Below are 19,135 nucleotides of genomic sequence, written 5' to 3' on the forward strand. Positions count from 1 at the left end.
TCAAGGGCTGTGATCCTCAATTCTGATTTTTTTTTTTTAAACCGACTGCTTCCCCTTCCAGACCTCTGTCATTCTCACACCCTGAAATACTATTAGATTTGGAGAGTGGTTAAGAGTTCCTGCTCCTCAGTGCTGCTCCCAGACTATCTCCTCTCTCTCTCTCCTCACTAAAGTCAGCTATTGCCTCTCAGATCATCCAACTGCTTTAGACATTTACTGACCATCAGATCACTCCCTCCCAATTTGAAGATTTCTGCCCTTGGCTAACTTCCACTCTCTCTTGATTTTATTTTTTTATTTTTAATAATTTTTATTTTTTTATTTATTCATGATAGTCACACACACAGAGAGAGAGAGAGAGAGAGAGAGAGAGAGAGAGAGAGAGAGGCAGAGACACAGGCAGAGGGAGAAGCAGGCTCCATGCACCGGGAGCCCGACGTGGGATTCGATCCCGGGTCTCCAGGATCGCGCCCTGGGCCAAAGGCAGGCGCCAAACCGCTGCGCCACCCAGGGATCCCTCTCTCTTGATTTTAATATGTTCATTGATATTTCTTTTCTTCTTAGTTCAGTAAGCTCTCTTCTCCAGTGACCTTTCTTTCAATCTCCCTAAGCCCTTCATTCTTTGGGGGGAAATCTTTGATCTTTTCATTACCAATAACTGCAATCCTTCTATAACCTCCACATCAAATACCCCATTCTCCAACTACCACTCCTATTTTTCAGTTTACCCCTGTCATACCCAAGAGCCCAACAACTCTTTGACTTTCTCCCTTCTCTAAACCAACTATCATTATCTCTTGATTCTACCACATTTCCACTGTCCGTCAGCTCTTATCTCTTCACGCCCCTCTGTACCCCAGCTAAAATTCCTTTGTCAATGATTTACACCCTTAACTACAACCTGGTTACATACAACTCTTCCCCTGTACTCAAAAAGCTGAAAATGCGTAGACAAAAAAGCGAAGCCATGCTGACTAGTGTCATTTCAAGTGAACCCTTATGCCAACCAGCAATCACATTATATATACTTCCAAAGTGAAGTCCACTTGCACACTCAAAGACATCTGCTAGGGAGAATGTTCTAACAATTCTCTCTCCTGTCTTTCACATCATCAATTATTCTTGCCAATAGCTCATTCCTATTAGCATTCAAACTTTCTATTATCTGGCCCCATCTTTCCCCATTGCTTTATTTCTCTTTCCTTTTATACAGGACTACTTGAAGGAGTTGCCTACAGTGTTCCAAACTTGTATGCATTTTTTCTGGACTCCATTTCAGACTTCAAAGCCCATCATTCCATCAAAACAGTTTATCAGGTCATCGCTACTCTATACATGGGTGAAACAAATAGTTAATTAACAGTTCTTAATTTACTTGAACACCTATTGTATCTGACACAAATTATGATTTTTTCCTACTAGATAGAAACCCTTTCTTAACTTGGTTCTGGGACACAGCACTAATCTGGTTTTCCTCCTATTTTCTTGGTTACTTCACCTCATCCTCTAGGCTAAAATTTGAGAGTGCTCCAATAGTCACATTTTTTATTTATATTCATTTTTATGAATGAATATTCATAAATATTCACCTTATATTCATAAGGTATTGTCTTCTGATCTCTTGGCTTTAAATCCTACTTATATGCTGTTAATTCCTAAATTTCTATCTCTAGTCAGGATACCTCTCCTAACTCTAAACTTGTATATCCACCTGACTATCCAACATCTCTTCCTGGAGGTCTGTATGCATCTCCCAAATTCAATTCCTAAAGTTCTCAACAAAATTTGTTTCTCTAGCAGTCTTGCCAATTCTGTTATTTTTTTTTAAGATTTTATTTATTTATTCATGAGACAGAGAGAGAGAGAGAGAGAGAGAGAGAGAGAAAGGGAGAGATAGAGACACAGGCAGATGGAGAAGCAGGCTCCATGCAGGGAGCCTGATGTGGGACTCAATCCCAGGTCTCCAGGATCAGGCCCTGGGCCGAAGGCGGCACCAAACCGCTGAGCCACCCAGACTGCCCATTGCCAATTCTGTTAAATGACAATTCTAGTCTTTCACTTACTCAAGCTAAAACCCTTGAAATTATCTTTTACAAGCCACAACAGCAAATTCTGTCCAATTTATCTTCATGAATCTGACTTCTCATTCTGATTTAAGCCACTATTATTCTTTATCTGTGTTACTCTAATAGCTCCCTATCATGTCTCTTTATTTTACTCTTAACTTTTCCTAATCTGACTTTTGACAGTTCCTTCTTACTACAAAAGCCGGGATGATCCTTTTTAAGTGTAAGCCAGATCATGTCACTCTCTACTCAAAGTCCTACAATAGCTTCCCTACTCACTCTAAGTAAAAGCCAAAGTTCTTAAAATAACTAATGAGGTATTGATCAACCTCTATTAGTTTCTGATCTCATCTCTAACTACTTTAGCTCTAGTTCATTCTGCTCTAGCCACACTGGCTCCTTGTTCTTAGCATATGTTCTTGCTTAGCATGTTCTTGCTTCAGGGCATTGGCATTTTCTATTCCCTCTGCCTGTAATGCTATTCACCCTAGTGAGTTACAAGGGTCACTACTTCAAGTCTTCAATGTCTATTTCTCAGGAAGCCTTCTCTAGCTATACTACCAAAAAATATACCCAAACTGCTTTTTTCTTCCCTGATATTTCTCTTTAGCTCTTTCTACTATATTGCAGTCTATATTTCATATGTATGTGCACAAATGGTTTATGTAATATTTATTGTGTGTATATACATGCATTTATTATATACTTTTTCTCTACACACAGAATTTTCCCCACCCCAAGTAAAAGATACTCCATAATGAGGGCAAAGATTTGTCTATTCAGCCCAGTGGTTACACTTGTGCCCAGCACATCATAAAAGCTCAAATATTTGTTGAATAAATGAGAAAATGAATTTAGATGTGATAATTTTCTTAAATGTTATGATACCAGAAATATTTTAATTATCAATACTTCAGTGACAGCTATCCACTAAAGTATATACTGAAAAAAAAATCACCCAAAAGCAGACTAAGTTATTTACGTAATTAACAGAACTATGGTTACTGATAGATCCACATTACCCCCTTAAAACCTTTAAAAATTGGTCCAGTTTTCATAGACTAGATGAGCAAGAAATTAAATGACTTCTGAATTGCTACAAAAAAGCTTTCGTTTTAAGTGACAACTCCCTGAAAACTGAAGAGTTAATTAGCTTTTAAAATAAAGCTGGACACCATACAAATTACGTGGTGAATGAATGTCACGAAGTCCTTTTTAGGGCAAATCTTTTAACACAAAATTGCTAAGATTTCTGCCAAACTACTAAAGTGTTTTATCTGATATTTCAAACCATTTCAAAAACCAAGTGACTGAAAGAGATGACTTACAGAATAAAACCATACCAGAAATAATAAGCTGATTTATATGAAATAGTAATAAATTAAAATGCATTTAAGAATAAAGAATATAGATTCTTTGTGGAACTGTTACTTATGTGAACACTATTGACTAAATTTATATATTATTTTCACATTTTTAAGAATTGGGGAGGAGGTGGGACGCGTGGATGGCTCAGTGGTTGAGCGTTTCCCTTCGGCCCAGGATGTAATCCTGGAGTCCCAGGATGGAGTCCACATGGCCCTGCAGGGAGCCTGCTTTTCTCTCTGCCTGTGTCTCTGCCTCATGTGAATAATTAAATAAAATCTTAAAAAAAAAAAAAATAGGACTGAGGAGAAGGGATCCCTACTTTCTTTTTCAATGACAGAGCACAGTGAAGTTGTGGAGGTGGTGGGGGGAGTGGAGTTTAATAAGAGAGTCTTAGAAACAAAGAGGAATTTGAAGGTATTTCAAATCTGAAAACAAACTGTTCGAAACAGGTATTCAAACAATGACCCTCACTGTCATTCTTCCAGCTGGGAGGAAAAAAAAGGAAGTGAGAGGCATTATGGAAAGAAAGTATTTGCAGTCTGAGACCAAAATCATATCACCATGTGAAAGCACTTAAAAGACTGCTGTGAACAAATGATGCTTGATATCACATAAAACATTCCAACCTATGGTTACTGTAGGTTATTAGTCTTATAAAACATGTAAATGGGGAGTGGTGCAGAACTCGTCATTTCAGAGTCTTAAACTGAAGACATTTAGAAGGGACACCAATTAATACCACTTTCTTTTTTTCCCCTCAGAAATTGTATTAAATGTTCTTCCTAAGAAAATGTTTTTAACGGGCATAACAAGATTCTTAACACGAAAAAAATACCCTTTTGGTACAAATAAAGATTCCTTGGTTAATACTGACAAAGCATTACTGTCAAGTAGCTGATACAGTATGAATATTCTCAATTCTCAGTATACGAGACAAATGTTCTGAAAAATGCAACACGAAATACCACCGTGATAAATGTCTAGCTAGCAGTCCCTGCGGAGGAGTAAACAAAACAAAACACAAACAAAACAAAACAAAACACAACCCCTTTCACAACCCTCCCCGTTGTTTTGACAAGTATTTCTCTCTTAGGGACTTTACCACGAACACAGAGAAAACAGACTTATGTAGTCTATGGGATGCGGTAATCAGCTTTGGCCATCGAGTCTACAAGGTATGAACCGCCGCACACCTGATTTCATGCACTTTATATAAAGGTAGCGAAAACAAGTCACTAAGAAGCAAGTGCTAGGTTCTATAAAAGCTTACAGGCGTTGAACTGGGAGATCGGGATAACCGAATACCCGCCGCTCTATAAGAAAAGCAGACCGACAACTGCCCATCGTCTCTGTAAAGACGGGATAAGGATTCGACTTAATGGCGGCAAAAATGCCGTGACTCATTCCATAATCACAGCAGAAGCCGTGGAAGGAAAGGCCACGACTTCCTATAATCAAATACGCACGTGTGACACTATGTCCATTTTACTGTGTCAGGGTAAGGACGGGAGGAGAAGAGATGCTTTAAGTTCTCAAGTTGCCTTCCTTCTCTGTTAAGATTCAGCTCTCGGGCGAGAGCGCCGTGAAGGGGGAGCGGAGACGACGGAGACTGGATCTCTGAGATGGCATCTAAGTCCATGCCGGCAGCCCCTGGCGGGTGGCAGGCAAGAGGCGGAGGTCCAGGTCCGCCGGAGGAGAGGAGCCACGCGCCTCCGAGCCCTCGGCGGCGCCCGCGCTCCGGCGATTCCAGCTGTGCCTCCCGAGCCGGCTGCCACGCGCCGCTGCGACCTCCGCCGCCGACTGCGGAGGCCTCACTAAGGACTCTCCGAGAACGTCCCTACGGCCTTTAAATCGCGTGCCACCTCGGCCAGCGGCCAAACCCTCCCGGGCTGTTCACGTACCTGGAGAAAACGATCCCCTCGCGAAGGGGAGCTCAGAGGCCAAATCAGTTCTTCCGTTCACTTCTTACCCACACGGCGTGCTCCTACGGCCACCGGCCAAAATGGCGGTGCTCAGCCGCCGCCTCGCGCACGCCTTAGGGACGTAGTGCGCGCGCGCGACAGAGAGCGACAGGCGGAGCCCTGGAGTTGGTCGGGAGACACGGCGATAACTGACGTCATTGTGCTGCGACTCCGAGTTAACGTCTCCGGGAAAGCCGGGCAGTGCTGAGTGGGAGTGGCACGGAGCTGCCGGGTATCCTAAAAAGCTGGGTTGCGGCGAGCCGCGTCTGTAAGCTGTAAGTTCGTGGGCTTTTCACCCTTGATGTTGAGGACTGGTTCTAGCGTAAGCGGATGCGTTCTCATCTCCATCCTCAATCCCCTTTTCCACCCCCGGTCTAGGGGCCCCGGAGAGCCATTGCCATTTCTAACATTTCTAGAAGAGGTATTAGGACCAACAGAGTCTGGTCCAGATACTGCTGTTGGTGGTGATCGCTCCTTGGCCGCTGCGCATTCTTAAGAGGGTGGCCAGGAACCCAGGCTTTTCCGAGCCTCGTGTTTTAGCCACTTGGTGGCGTCCAGTACCAAGTCGAGCAGTTGAATTGTGCTCCAGTGTAGACATGGGCTCCCCCTCAACCCCTTTTTTGAGTTTTGGAACGTTTGACGACAGGATATTCGGCTTGTAATGGTAGTCACAGGTTTACTTCTCTCATCCTAGACCTTTATTTAGCTAGCAGAAGGCAAATATTTTTGCTTACGACTGTACCTATTCATTCATTGATTTGTTCATTCAGTAAATTGCTAATTGAGCATTTAAGCCTCAGGCCTTTCTGAATTTTACAGTTTAGTGGCTCTGCTATTATTTAATGAATATCGAGTGCTGTGTGGAGATTAGGAAACATCTGAGATCTAAAAGGTGTCAAGGAGATGGTATACTGAACTCCTGGGCCAGGTTTACAATGGTGTATAATAGTGTATATAACCATGTGCAGTATCTGTAACTTTGCAGCACCTAAGCTGTTTTATATATTGTTTCCAATTGGAGGGTTTTTTTCATGTCTGCATAGATTTACCAAAATTAACCAAAGATGTGAAAGATGAAGTAAATTTTGGGATTTATTCACTTCTATGCTTTGAAACCATTTTCCCGACACCTTCTATGTCATATAAATGGGACTTTTGACAACTTGTGGGGAGAAGTGATTTTTCTCTGTACCACTTAATGGATTGTTTAAAATATAGACCAGACCAAAATATCATTGTGGTTTTGTTTTCATTTCTCCCGACAATTAGTGATGTTGAGTATTTTTTTTTCATGTTTCTGTTGTGAGATAATCGCGTTATACCTGTCAGAATGGCTAGAATCAAAGACAAGAAATAAATGTCACCAATGGTGTTGGAGGAAAAGGAGCCCTTGTGCACTGTTGGGGAGAATGCAAATTGGTGCAACCACTGTGGAAAACAGTAAGGAGGCACTTTAAAAAAATTAAAAATAGTATTACCATATAATCCAGTTACTCCACTACTGGGTAATTTATCCAAAGAAAACAAAAACACTAAAAAAGATACACGCACTCCTATATTCACTGCAATATTATTTACCATTGCCGAGATATGGAAGCAACACAAATGTCCATCAATATATGAATAGATAAGGAAGATATGGTATATACACACAGATAGATACAACATGCACACCAAACACGATGAAATATTAGCCATAAAAAAGAATGAGGTCTTGCCATTTGCAACAACATGGATGGACCTAGAGGGTATAAGGCTAAATGAAATAAGTCTGGTAGAGAAAGACAAATACCATATGATTTCCTACTCATACATGGAATTTAAGAAACAAAACGGACTCTTAAATATAGAGAACAAACTAGTGGTTACTAGAGGGGAAGTGGGTGAAACAGATAAAGGAGTTTAAGAGTAGAATTATTGTGGGGCACCAGGCTGGCTCAGTCAATGGAGCATGGGATTCTTGATCTTGGGGTTGTGGGTTTGAGTCCCATGTTGACTGTAGACATTACTTAAAAAAACAAAAATCTTAAAAAAAGACTTAACTGTGATGAGCAGTGAGAAATGTGTAGAATTGTTGAATCATTATATTGTATACCTGAAACTAATATAATACTGTATGTTAATTATACTTTAATAAAAAATAAATTATCAAAGTAAATTTACGTTCAAAATAAAAAAATGGAAAGTAACATTTACATATTCTTGGAATAAGGATATTTCAATTTAACTTTTCTAAAGAAAAAGATTCATTTGAATTTAGAATTTTTACTCAGAGTGGAGCCTGGCTGGCTCAGTTGGTGGAACGTGCAGCTCTTGATCTCAGGGTTGTGAGTTTGAGCCCCACGTTGGGTGTAGAGATTACTTAAAAATAAAATCTTTTTTAAAAAAGAATTTTTTCTCAGGTATAAAATTGTGTAGCATTATAGAATTTTAGATCAAGTCAACCTCTATTAGAGGTAAGGAAATAAAGCCCAGACATGCCCAAAGTTTAGGCTAGTTAGAGGAGAGACTGAAGTTAAAACCCTGATTCCATGCCCTTTTGGCTACTAAATTCTACTGTTTTGCATGTCTTGTTAAGTCTTAATATATTTTAGAAAAAAACCCTGAATTCCCGAGATTTTTTTTTTTTTATTACAGTGATTGAGTTATGTTACCTGCATTTGAGAAATAGATGATTAATATTAAGGGTATAGAAGTGCTACCCTTTTACTATTAAAATTTAATTTTTTACCTTTTGTAGAAGATGCACAGATCCCAGTATAATGTGGATATTCTTGTTTTCTACATAGTATATTTTAAAAATGACCACACCAAATAAGACACCTCCTGGTGCTGACCCTAAGCAGTTGGAAAGGACTGGAACAGTACGGGAAATTGGGTCACAAGCTGTTTGGTCACTCTCATCTTGCAAACCAGGTAAATCCAAACAAAACAAAAACATCGTTTATAATAACTACTTATAGTTACCTTGTACACTGGACTGACTTTAATTTTCTTTTTTGTTTAGATGCTTCATTTTCATTCTAAAATAAATTTGAGTTTTCACTTGTTATATGTTTCTTCCCAATTGCTTTACTAATATGCATTTCAATTTAACTGCATATTTTATAAGGTCTCTTCTTTATCCTCCTCTATATGTGAAATGAGTTAGTTATTTGGTGAGCACTTTTTTATTGGCTGTTTCTCTAGATGGGATAAATGGATGGTTCATTCTTTTGAATGATTGCGTATTCCTAGATAACTTCATTTTACTCTTGTTTGGGATAGAATTTTTGAGTGGCAGTCCTTTTCTCAAAATTTATGGATGCTATTTCATCATTTCCTTTTTTGTTACAAATAAGAAGGCCTATGCTTGTCTCTCCTTTTTTTCTAAGTGACTTGTTCTTTCTCTCTGGAAAGCATTTAAACTTTTTCTATTCTTAAAGTTCAAGACTTTTGCCAGGATATGCCACGATACATGTGTATCTTTTCTCATCTGTCTAATTTATAATTTGATGGGCACTTTCAATCTGTAGACTTAAGCTCAGAGAAAGTTTTTTTAGCTTGAGGAACTTTTATTATCATGTTATACTGGTTTAATAGTCACTTTTCTTTGGAATCTTGTTATTTACACATTAAGACTGCTGTAGCAGTATTCCCAACCAAGTTTCTTGTTTCCCCTTAAGATTCATTTCTCTCCTTTTATAAGTGATTTTTGAGATATAATTTATTTGCAATAAAACTTATCCTTTTTAGGTATGTAGTTTTATGAATTTTAACAAATGCATATGATCATATAAGCACCATTACAATCAAATATAGAATATTTCCTTTATCCAAAGAAATTTCTTCATGCCTCTTTGTAGTCAGTCTTCTGCCTCCTTCTCATCTCCTAACAACCTTTTTTTTTTTTTTTTTTTTTAAGATTTTATGTATTTATTAGAGAGAGACAGAGAGCACGTGAGCAGGGGAAGGAGCAGAGGGAGAAGCAGACTCCCCACTGAGCAGGGAGCCCAACATGGGACTCCATTCCAAGACCCTACAATCATGACCTAAGCCAAAGGCAGACACTTAACTGACTGAGCCACCCAGGTGCCCTCCTGACAACCTTTGATCTGTTTTGTATTCCTTTGTTATGCCTTTCCCAGAGTATAATACATCATACTGTACATAGCTTTTTGGGTCCGGCTTTTTCTCTTAGTATTTGTGATTTTTTTTTTTTCATGTTGTTACATATGTCAGTAGTTCTTTTTTTTTTTTTCAGTAGTTCTTTTTTATTGCTGATTACTATTCCACTGTATGGATATACCATAGTTTCTCTATTCACCAGTTAATGGACATTTAGATTGTGGTAGCCAGCTTCCAAAATGGTCCCAGTGATTCCTTGTCTCCTGGTATTTGTACCCTTCTGTTGACCTCTTGCACTGTCAGGATTGGTATCTGGAACTTTTGGCAGAAGTGATAGTATGTTACTTCTGAGACTAGATTGATAAAAGACAGGGTGACTGCCTTGTTCTGGTTTTGATCACTCACTGGAGGAAGCCAACTGCTATTTTGTGAAGAAACAAGGAACCCTGTGGAGAGTTTTGTGTGGTAAGAGACTCTGGCCTCCTGACAGCAGCTAGGTAAATACTTAGGAGTAAAATTCTGTAGAATTTGTAGGAGTAGAATTTGTTTTTATTTCTTCCTTCCCAATCTGTACCTTTTATTTCCTTTCCCTATCTTACTCTATTAGGTAAGACTTCCAATATGATGTTGCATGGGAGTGGTGAGGAGGGACTTCCTTCTTATTCCTGGTCTCATTGGGAGAGCTCTTAGGGTCTCACAATTAAATATGGTGTTAGCTGTTGGTTTTTTCCGTGGATATTTACAATTGAGGAAGTTTCTTTTTATTATTAGTTTGCTAATAGATTTCATACTGAATGGGTGTTGGATTTTGTCCGATGCTTTCTCTAGATCTATTGATCATATATATATATTTTTTCCTCTTTAGCCTGTTGATCTGGTGAATAACATTAATTAATTTTGGAATGTTGGACCAGCTTTGCATGCCTGTTGTGTCATACATTGTACTTCTATCACTTTTGGATCTGTCAGTCAACTATCATTAAATGATTATCATTTTATATATAAAGAGTGAATGACTATGCTTTATTAATGAGATGAGAAGGTTGTTTAAGCTTTGCTTCCATGATCAGGTATTTTTCATTTCCAGGCAGCAGATAGTTGCTAAAGTCTATAATGCTGTTAGAGAATAAAAGATAAAAAAGACAGAATCCTTGCTATTAAGGAGTTCACAATCTAGTGGAGGACTTACAGCTTTAAACTAGTCATTATTATACAGTATAATAATTCATGACTTTTATTTAGTGCTTACTAAATTACAGGTCCTGTTCTAAGTACTTTACATGTGTATGCAGTATGGACTATTATTTTTATCATTTTCTAAATGAGGAAACTGTAGTAGAGAAAGATGAAGTATTTTGGCAATGATCACATAATTAGTGGGAATGTTGTGATTCCAGGCGGTCAGGTTCCATGGGCTCAGGTCAGTAGTGGCCTGGGGGAAAGTGACTGATTCTGCCTTAATCAAGGAAGGCTTCATGGAGATGCTTCTCTTTCATCACAGAAAAGAAAAGGGCTGAGTAAGGACATAAAGGCAAGAGGAACAGTATACACAAAGGTATACAGCTTGGACAAAACATAGCTCATTCAAAAATTATAAGTAAAACTAAAACAGAGGGAAGTGGCATAGGTAAAGCTAGCTAGTTAAGTAGAGGCCTGATCATAGAGGGCTTTGTTAAACAGTTGATACTTTATGGTACATAGCCCTGAAAAATTTTAAGTAGCAGAATAAAACAATCAGTGTTTGTTCACATTTGAGAAGTATAGAGGATGGATTGAAGTGAAGCAAGGCTAGAGGCTAAAGAAATCATTCAGAGGACATGCAATAATTCAGGTGAGAAGTGTTATAAGGAAGTCTTTTAATAAACTTTCAAAATGTTAATAAGTTTGTTGGAGGTACAAATTTCCTTGCCTGCCACATGTGGTAGGTCGTATAGAGCTTTCAAAATTATTTTTTCTGTCTTTGGAAATACTGGTTCAATATTTCACTCAGATTAAAGTTGGAATGTATTTAGTAGATTCAGCTTAGTTGAAGACACATCACAAAACAATTCCACAATTCAGCACAATTGTCAGTCTCTGTCCAAGAGACTGGAAAAGCTAAAGGTCAGATTTGTGTGACTGCTAGCATTATTAACAGAGTCTTATTATAATAACTTAATCATTTTAATTTCAAAAGCACTAAATTCATATCATGTTGGGAAACAGAATTAGGGGAAAAATAGGTACATCTTCTGTGTTTGATGCACTTTCGATACTTTGTAAGCCAACAAACATAAGGATTTAGTGAGGCTGTATTTTGTGAACATCTGATCTGTGATATATTTTCCATTCAGGATAAAGAAGATGTGGTCTATGTATACAATGGAATATTACTCAGCCATTAGAAACAACAAATACCCACTATTTGCTTCGATGTGGATGGAACTGGAGGGTATTATGCTGAGTGAAATAATTCAATCAGAGAAGGACAAACATATGGTCTCAGTCATTTGGGGAATATAAGAAATAGTGAGAGGGAATAAAGGGGAAAGGAGAGAGGATGAGTGGGAAATATCAGTGAGGGTGACAGAACATGAGAGACTCTCAACTCTGGGAAATGAACAAGGGGTAGTGGAAAGGGAGGTGGGCGGGGGTTTGGGGTGACTGGATGACAGGCACTGAGGGGGGGCACTTGATGGGATGAGCACTGGGTGATATGCTATATGTTGGCAAATTGAACTCCAATAAAAAAAATAAAAGAAAGAAATATAATAAAAAATATTTTCCATTTAATTCATATCTTTTACCAAGACATTGCTTTTATGAATTGATTTTGAGAAGCATAATTCTGTTCTTGTTAAAAAAATCACTAAATTTTAATTTTTTAAGTCCGTACCATAATTGACAATTGTGATCATTGAGTTTCTAGTTGAATAGCAATATGTGGTTTGGAGAAAATAAAAGAGCAATATAATAAATAGATCAAGAAAGGCTTCCCTTGGAAAATTAAATTTGTGCTGAGATATAAATATTAAGAAGAATACATTGTGCAAAGATATCAGAACCTTGCTGACACAGGAAATAGTTCAAAGGCTGCTCTGAGCTAAATGGTTTGCATGTTTGAGGTTTAGAAAGAAGTCTAATATAGCTAGAGGATGGTGGGTAAGGAGAAGTGGAGGTAGAAGATGAGGTTGGAGACATAATTAGACATATGAATTCTGGTAGAATTATGAAGTACAGTTTGGATCTGAAGTACAAATAGGTGCCACTGGCAATGTTAAGCAGGAAAGTGAGATGATCTGATACAGAGTTTTTTAAAAAATCCACTATGGCCACTGAGAATGATTGGTAAAAAAGTAATAGTGTAGACCAGAGGGGGAAAGGCTAGTACAGTAATTTGTGTCACATGGTATTGATTTGGAATAGGCTGATGGTCATTGATACGTAGAGAGATGATGGCTTTGGGATGTATTTTTAGAGATGGAAAAATCATGACTTACTAAAGGAAAGGAAAGGAAAGGAAAGATTCAAAGTGACTCTTAGGTGTCTGATTGAATAACTCGGTGTTATTCCCTAAGTTGAGAAAGTGAGGTGGGGGAAATAAATGGGTTTGGGTAAGAAAAAAAAAGGTATGATTCAGATACATTAGTTTTGAGATCAGCATTCTAGTGAGGTGTTTATTAAGCAATTGAGTAGAGAAGCTTGGAGCTTTGGGGAAATGTCTGGGTTGGAGACCCAAATTTCAGGGTTGTCTGTACACTGATGGTATTCTAAGCCTACACTAGGGAGAGATTGTATTTAGAAAAAAAGAGTAAAGCTTCAGGGCACTTGAAGATACAGACAGCTGGCAGAGCAGCAGGAGTAAGAATCAGTACACGGCACTGAGGAGAAGTAGCTGCTGAACTAGTGGAAAACCAGGACAGCAGAAGATCAAGGGTAGAAGCCAAGAGAGGACAATGTGACGAGAAGTTAGTTAATTCATCCCTTTTCTTTCTTTTTTCTTAAATTGAAGTATTTTTGACCTACAATGCTATGTTAGTTTCAGGTGTACACCATAATCATCCGATACTCAACTCAGAAGTTGTAGTTTCCGCCTGTCACCGTGCAATGGTGTTACAATATTATTGACTACATTTCCTATGCTTTACTTTAATGTCCATGATTTATTTTTAACTATAATAATAATTTGATTTAATTTAATTTATTTATTTTATAACTAGAAAGTTGTACCTCTTAATCTCCTTCACCTGTTTTGCCCCTCCTTCAGCACTCTCTTCCCCACTGGCAACCAGCAATTCTCTGTATTTATATTCTGGTTTGTGCACTTATTTTATTATTAGATTTATAAGTGAGGTTGTATGGTATTTTTCATTCTATGTCTGACTTATTTCACTTAGCATAATATCCTCTAGGTCCATCCATCAAAAAGAATGAGATCTTACCATTCACGACAACTTGGATGTCCCCTTTATTTTTGCTTTTGTTTCCCTTGCCTGAACAGACATATCTAGAAAAATGTTGCTGAGGCCAATTGTCTGAGAGATTACTGCCTATGTTTTCTTTTGGGAAGTTACAGTTCTAGGTCTTACATTTAAATCTTTAACCATTTTGAGTTTATTTAAAAGTAGATGGTATAAGAAAGTGGTCCAGATTTATTCTTTTTCACGTAGTCATCCAGTTTTCCAAAAGCCATTTATTGAAGCCATTTATCTTTACCCTATTGTATATTCTTGCCTCTTTTGTCATAGATTGATTAGCCATATGAGTGTGGGTTTATTTCTCAGCTCTCTATCTGTTCCATTGATCTATGTGCCTGGTTTTGTGCCATTACAATGCTGTTTTGATTACTGTAGCTTTGTATCGTAACTTGAAATCTGGGATTGAGATATGATCAGCTTTGTTCTTTCTCAAGATTGCTTTGGCTGTTCAGGTTCTTTTGTGATTTTTTAAAAAATATTTTATTTATTTATTCACGAGAGACAGAGAGAGAGAGGCAGAGACACAGGCAGAGGGAGAAGCAGGCTCCATGCAGGGAGCCTGACGTGGGCCTCGATCCAGGGTCTCCAGGATCACACCCTGGGCTGAAGGCGGCACTAAACCGCTGAGCCACCAGGGCTGCCCTCTTTTGTGATTTCATACAAATTTTAAGATTATTTGTTCTAGTTGTGAAAAATACTATTAGTATTTTGATAGGAATTGCACTGAATGTGTAGATTGCTTTGGGAAGTAAGGACATTTTAACAATATTAATTTTTCCAATCTGTGAACATGATATATTTTTCTATTTGTTTCTATCATTTTCAGTTTCTTTTATTAATATCTTACTGTTTTCAGATTACAGGTCTTTTACCGTTTTGATTAAATTTATTTCTAGGTATTTTATTCTTTTTCATATAACTGGATTATTTTTTCTTTTTTTTTTAGATTTATTTATTTTATTTTTTATTTTAGAGAAGCATAAGTGAGAGGGGCAGAGGGAGAGGGAGAGAGAATCTCAATCAGACAGAGCCTGAGGCTTGATCTCATCACCCTGAGATCTTGAACTGAGCCAAAGCCAAGCTTCTCTTGCTTAATTGCCTATGCCACTCAGGCGGCCCTGGATTATTTTCTTAATTCCTCTTTCTGCTACTTTGTTATTAGTGTATAGGAAGGCAACAGATTTGTTTACTAATTTTACATCCTGCAACTTTACTGAAATCGTTTATTAGGTCTAATAGTTTTTGGCAGAGTCTTTAAGGTTTTCTATATATACCATCATGTCATCTTTGAAGGGTGAGAGTTTTACTTCTTCCTCACCAGTTTTTTGGATGCCTTTTATTTCTTTTTATTTGGTTGATGCAACTAGGACTTCAGTATTACATTGAATAAAGTGAGTGTGGACATCCTTATCTTGTTCTTGGTCTTAAAGGAAAAGTTTTCAGTTTTTTACCATTGAATATGATGTTAGCTACCGGTTTTTCATATAGCCTTTATTATGTTGAAGTATGTTCCCTGTAAACTCACTTTGTTGAGAGTTTTTATCATGAATGGATGTTTTACTTTGTCAATTGCTTTTTCTTCATTTATTGAGCTGAATAATTATTTTATCCATTTTGTTAATGTGGTATATCATGTTGATTGATTTGTGGATATTAAACCATCCTTGTACCCCTGTAGTAAATCTCAGTTCATTGTGGTTAATGATCCTTTTAATGTATTGTTGAATTCCATTTGCTAAAATTTTCTTGAGGATTTTTGCATCAGTATTCATCAGGGATATTGGCCCATAATTTGTGTGTGTGTGTGTGTGTGTGTGTGTGTGTGTGTGTGTATGTAGTGTTTTTGTCTGGTTTCAGTGTGATGCTGGCCTTTCATTACTTGTCATAAGTATATTCAGATTTTCTATTTCTTCCTGATTCAGTCTCCAAAGATTATATGTTTTTAGAAATTTTATCTATTTCTTCCAGGATGTCCAATTTGTTGGCATATAATTTTTAATAGTAGTTTCTTATAATCCTTTCTATTTCTGTGGTATCCGTTGTTACTTCCTTCATTTCTGGTTTTATTTGAGTCCTCTTTCTCTCTCTTTTTTAAAGAATTATTTATTTTAGAGAGAGAGAGAGTGAATGGGGGCACTTGGCAGGATGACCACTGGGTGTTATGCTATGTGTTGGCAAATTGAACTCCAATAAAAAAATTTAAAAAAGAGAGAGAGAGAGAGAGAGAGAGAGAGAGAGTGTATGAGTGGGAGGAGGGGCAGAGATAGAGGCAGAGACAGAATCCCAAGCAGACTCCCCACTGAGTGTGAAGCCTGATGTGGGGCTTGATCCCATGACCCGTGAGATCTTGACTTGAGCTGAAATCACAAGTCAAATGCTTAACTGACTGAGCCACCTAGGGCACCCCCTTTTGATGAGCCTTACTAAATGTCAATTTTGTTTATCTTTTTAGAGAAACAGCTCTTAGTTTTATTAATCTTTGTGGGTTTTTTTAGTATATTTCATTTATTTCTGCTCTGCTCTTTATTATTTTTTTCCTTCTACTAACTTTATTGTTCTTTTTAAATTTCCTTTAACTTTAGACTATTTGAGACTTTTTGTGTTTCTTGAGGCAAGCCTGTATCTCTATAAAGGTCCCTTTTAGAACTGCTGTTGCTGCATCTCAAATATTTTGACTATGTTTCCATTTTCATTTGTCTCCAGGTATATTTTGGTTTCCTCTTTGATTTCTTTTCTGACCTATTGGTGGTTTAGTAGCATGTTGCTTAGCCTTCACTTTTTTTTTTTTAAGATTTTATTTATTTATTCATGAGGGACATAGAAAGGAGGCAGAGACACAGGCAGAGGGAGAAGCAGGCTCCCTATAGGGAGCCTGATGTGGGACTCCATCTCAGAACTCCGGGATCACGACCTGAGCTGAAGGCAGACTCTCAACCACTGAGCCACCCAGGTGCCCCTAGCCTTCATATGTTTGTGGGGCTTTTTTCTTCATCTCTTTGTTATAGCATTTAACACTTTATATTGTAATTTATCTACTTAAGTCCCTCAATGCTGGCCAGTAGAACATTGGGACTGTACAGTGAGGTAGCTGCTAGCTAGGTGTAGCTATTGAGTACTTTTAAATGTGACTAATGTTACTGAGGAATCAAATTTTAAATTTTATTTATTTTTAATTAGTCTAAATGTAAATAGGTAGCATAGATTATGTATTAGATGGATGAACTCCTCCACAGAGACCATGTGTTCTCTATCTTTGTGTCTTCAGAGTCAAGATATATGCCCTAATTATACTAGTGCCTTAGCAAATGTGAAGGGGTTTGTGTTAAAAGATATGCTTGTTGGGATGCCTGGCTGGCTCAGTGGTTGAGCATCTGCCTTTGGCTCAGGGTGTGATCCTGGAGTTCCGGGATCGAGACCCACATCAGGCTCCTTACAGGGAGCCTACTTCTCCCTCTGCCTGTGTCTCTGCCTCTCTCTGTGTGTCTCTCATGAATAAATAAATAAACTTTTTTTTTAAGATTTTTTAAAAAATTATTCATTTGAGACAGAGAGAGAGAGAGAGAGAGAGCACACGCTCATGAGCAGGGGGAGAGGCAGAGGCAGAGGCAGAGGGAGAAGCAGGCTACCTGCTGAGCCAGGAGCCTGACATGGGGCTTGATCTCAGGACCTGGAGATCACGACCTGAGGTGAAGGCAGATGCTTAATCATACAAGCCACCCAGGTGCCCCAATAAATAAACTCTTAAAAAAAAAAAAAAAGGTATGCTTGCTTTAGAAGTAAAACAGGATAATGGCTGTTTTACTCCTAAAGGCAATCTAAGCTGGGCTAATCAAATGTATCTCATCTACTGATGTTGTGTTAGTCAGCTCTTGCTGCACTAATGTTGTATAACAAACAACCATTATCTCTCAGTGGCATATTATAACAAAACTTATTTCTCGTTTGGCTGTGGCTTGGCTCTAGGTTAGGAGTTGGGCCCAGGCTTGCTCCATGTGTTCAGGCATGATGTATTACTGGGGTGCCAATATTTAAAAGGCCAAAGAAGACCTGTAGGCACACTTAAAACCACTGTTTGGGGGTGCCAGGGTGACTTGATCGATTGAGTGGCTCTTGGTTTCAGCTCAAGTCATGATCTCGGGGCCCTGGGTTGAGCCCTGCTTTGGGCTCCAAGCTTGGTTTGGAGTCTCCTTGTCCCTTTCTTCCTCTCTCCTCCTCCCTCAACTCATTCTGTCTCCCCCCACCTTCTCTTTCTCTTAAATAAATAAATAAATAAATAAATAAATAAATAAATAAATAAAATCTTTAAAATTAAACCCCTGTGTCACATTCATTTACATTTTGTTGACCAAAACAAGTCATGATTAAGCTCCAATATGACTGGAGTGCAAAATATTTTCTTCCCTTGGAGGATGGGTAGAGAAAAATGGATATTTATTAAACAGTAACCATAGGTGAATGCTGGTTTTCTTTTCCTTAGAGCAATAGTTCTCACCTGGGGATGATTTTGCCTCAAAGGAGACATCTGGTAATGTCTGCAGAGGTTTTTTGATATAACTGCTGGCATGGGGAGGATTGTGACTGGCAACCGGCAGATAGAAGCCAGAGATGCTGCTAAATATCCTGTAATGCGTAGGACACCCCCTGCCCCCAAAAGAATTATCCAGTGCACACTATCACTAGTGCTTAGGTTGAGAAGACTTTCCATTAAATAGTAGTTCTAAAATTTTAGGATGCATCAGCATTACCTATAGGATTTATTAAAATACAGATTCTCAGAGGAGTTAACTCTGGAAGCTTCTGATATAGTAGGTCTAGAATTCCTAACAAGTTCCCAGATGACAATGATACTGCTGATCCGGGGACCATACGGCGAGAACCACTTCCTTAAGAATCAGTCATTATCTACATTTTTTAAAATATCATTTGTGTGCATTATCATGGGACCTGTTAAAGCACTTATCACAGATCTGTCTTGTAGTTCTTTTGTTTGGACTAAAAGAATTGAGGTATAATACTGAGTGGGAAGCTTTGGAAAAGAAGCTTACTCTATGAGTCATGGCATTGGCACATAAACAGAGTTTATAAAATGTTGTGTTTGTGAGACATATTTTGAAGAAGTAGAAACTGATAATCATACTTAGCACTCCAGAGGTGCTAAGACTGGTCATTGATGAGA

The 19,135-nt window shown here is 38.2% G+C and overlaps 2 protein-coding genes across 5 annotated transcripts in view; one reads left to right on the forward strand and one right to left on the reverse strand.

Annotated features, from left to right (window-relative positions):
• The window catches only part of ABCE1 (ATP binding cassette subfamily E member 1), a 31,269-nt gene extending 25,818 nt beyond the window's left edge, over nucleotides 1–5,451 (reverse strand). Inside the window, exon 1 of the mRNA XM_055336527.1 lies at nucleotides 5,336–5,451. The gene's annotated coding sequence lies outside the window, so the exon portion shown is untranslated. The remainder of the gene's footprint in view (nucleotides 1–5,335) is intronic.
• A 119-nt stretch (nucleotides 5,452–5,570) lies between these two features.
• ANAPC10 (anaphase promoting complex subunit 10) overlaps nucleotides 5,571–19,135 on the forward strand; it is a 263,091-nt gene continuing 249,526 nt past the window's right edge. For 3 of the 4 annotated variants that reach the window (XM_055336625.1, XM_055336621.1, XM_055336624.1), the window contains exons 1-2: nucleotides 5,571–5,670; nucleotides 8,185–8,311. In XM_055336625.1, the coding sequence (XP_055192600.1) occupies nucleotides 8,197–8,311 (115 nt within the window). In that variant the 5' untranslated portion in view covers nucleotides 5,571–5,670; nucleotides 8,185–8,196. Of the gene's footprint in view, nucleotides 5,671–6,702; nucleotides 6,836–8,184; nucleotides 8,312–19,135 lie in introns of all 4 variants that reach the window. The other variant, XM_055336623.1, reaches the window with a different exon arrangement.

This window comes from Nyctereutes procyonoides, unplaced genomic scaffold (genome assembly GCF_905146905.1).
Source record: "Nyctereutes procyonoides isolate TBG_1078 unplaced genomic scaffold, NYPRO_anot_genome, whole genome shotgun sequence".
Classification (NCBI taxonomy): domain Eukaryota; kingdom Metazoa; phylum Chordata; class Mammalia; order Carnivora; family Canidae; genus Nyctereutes; species Nyctereutes procyonoides.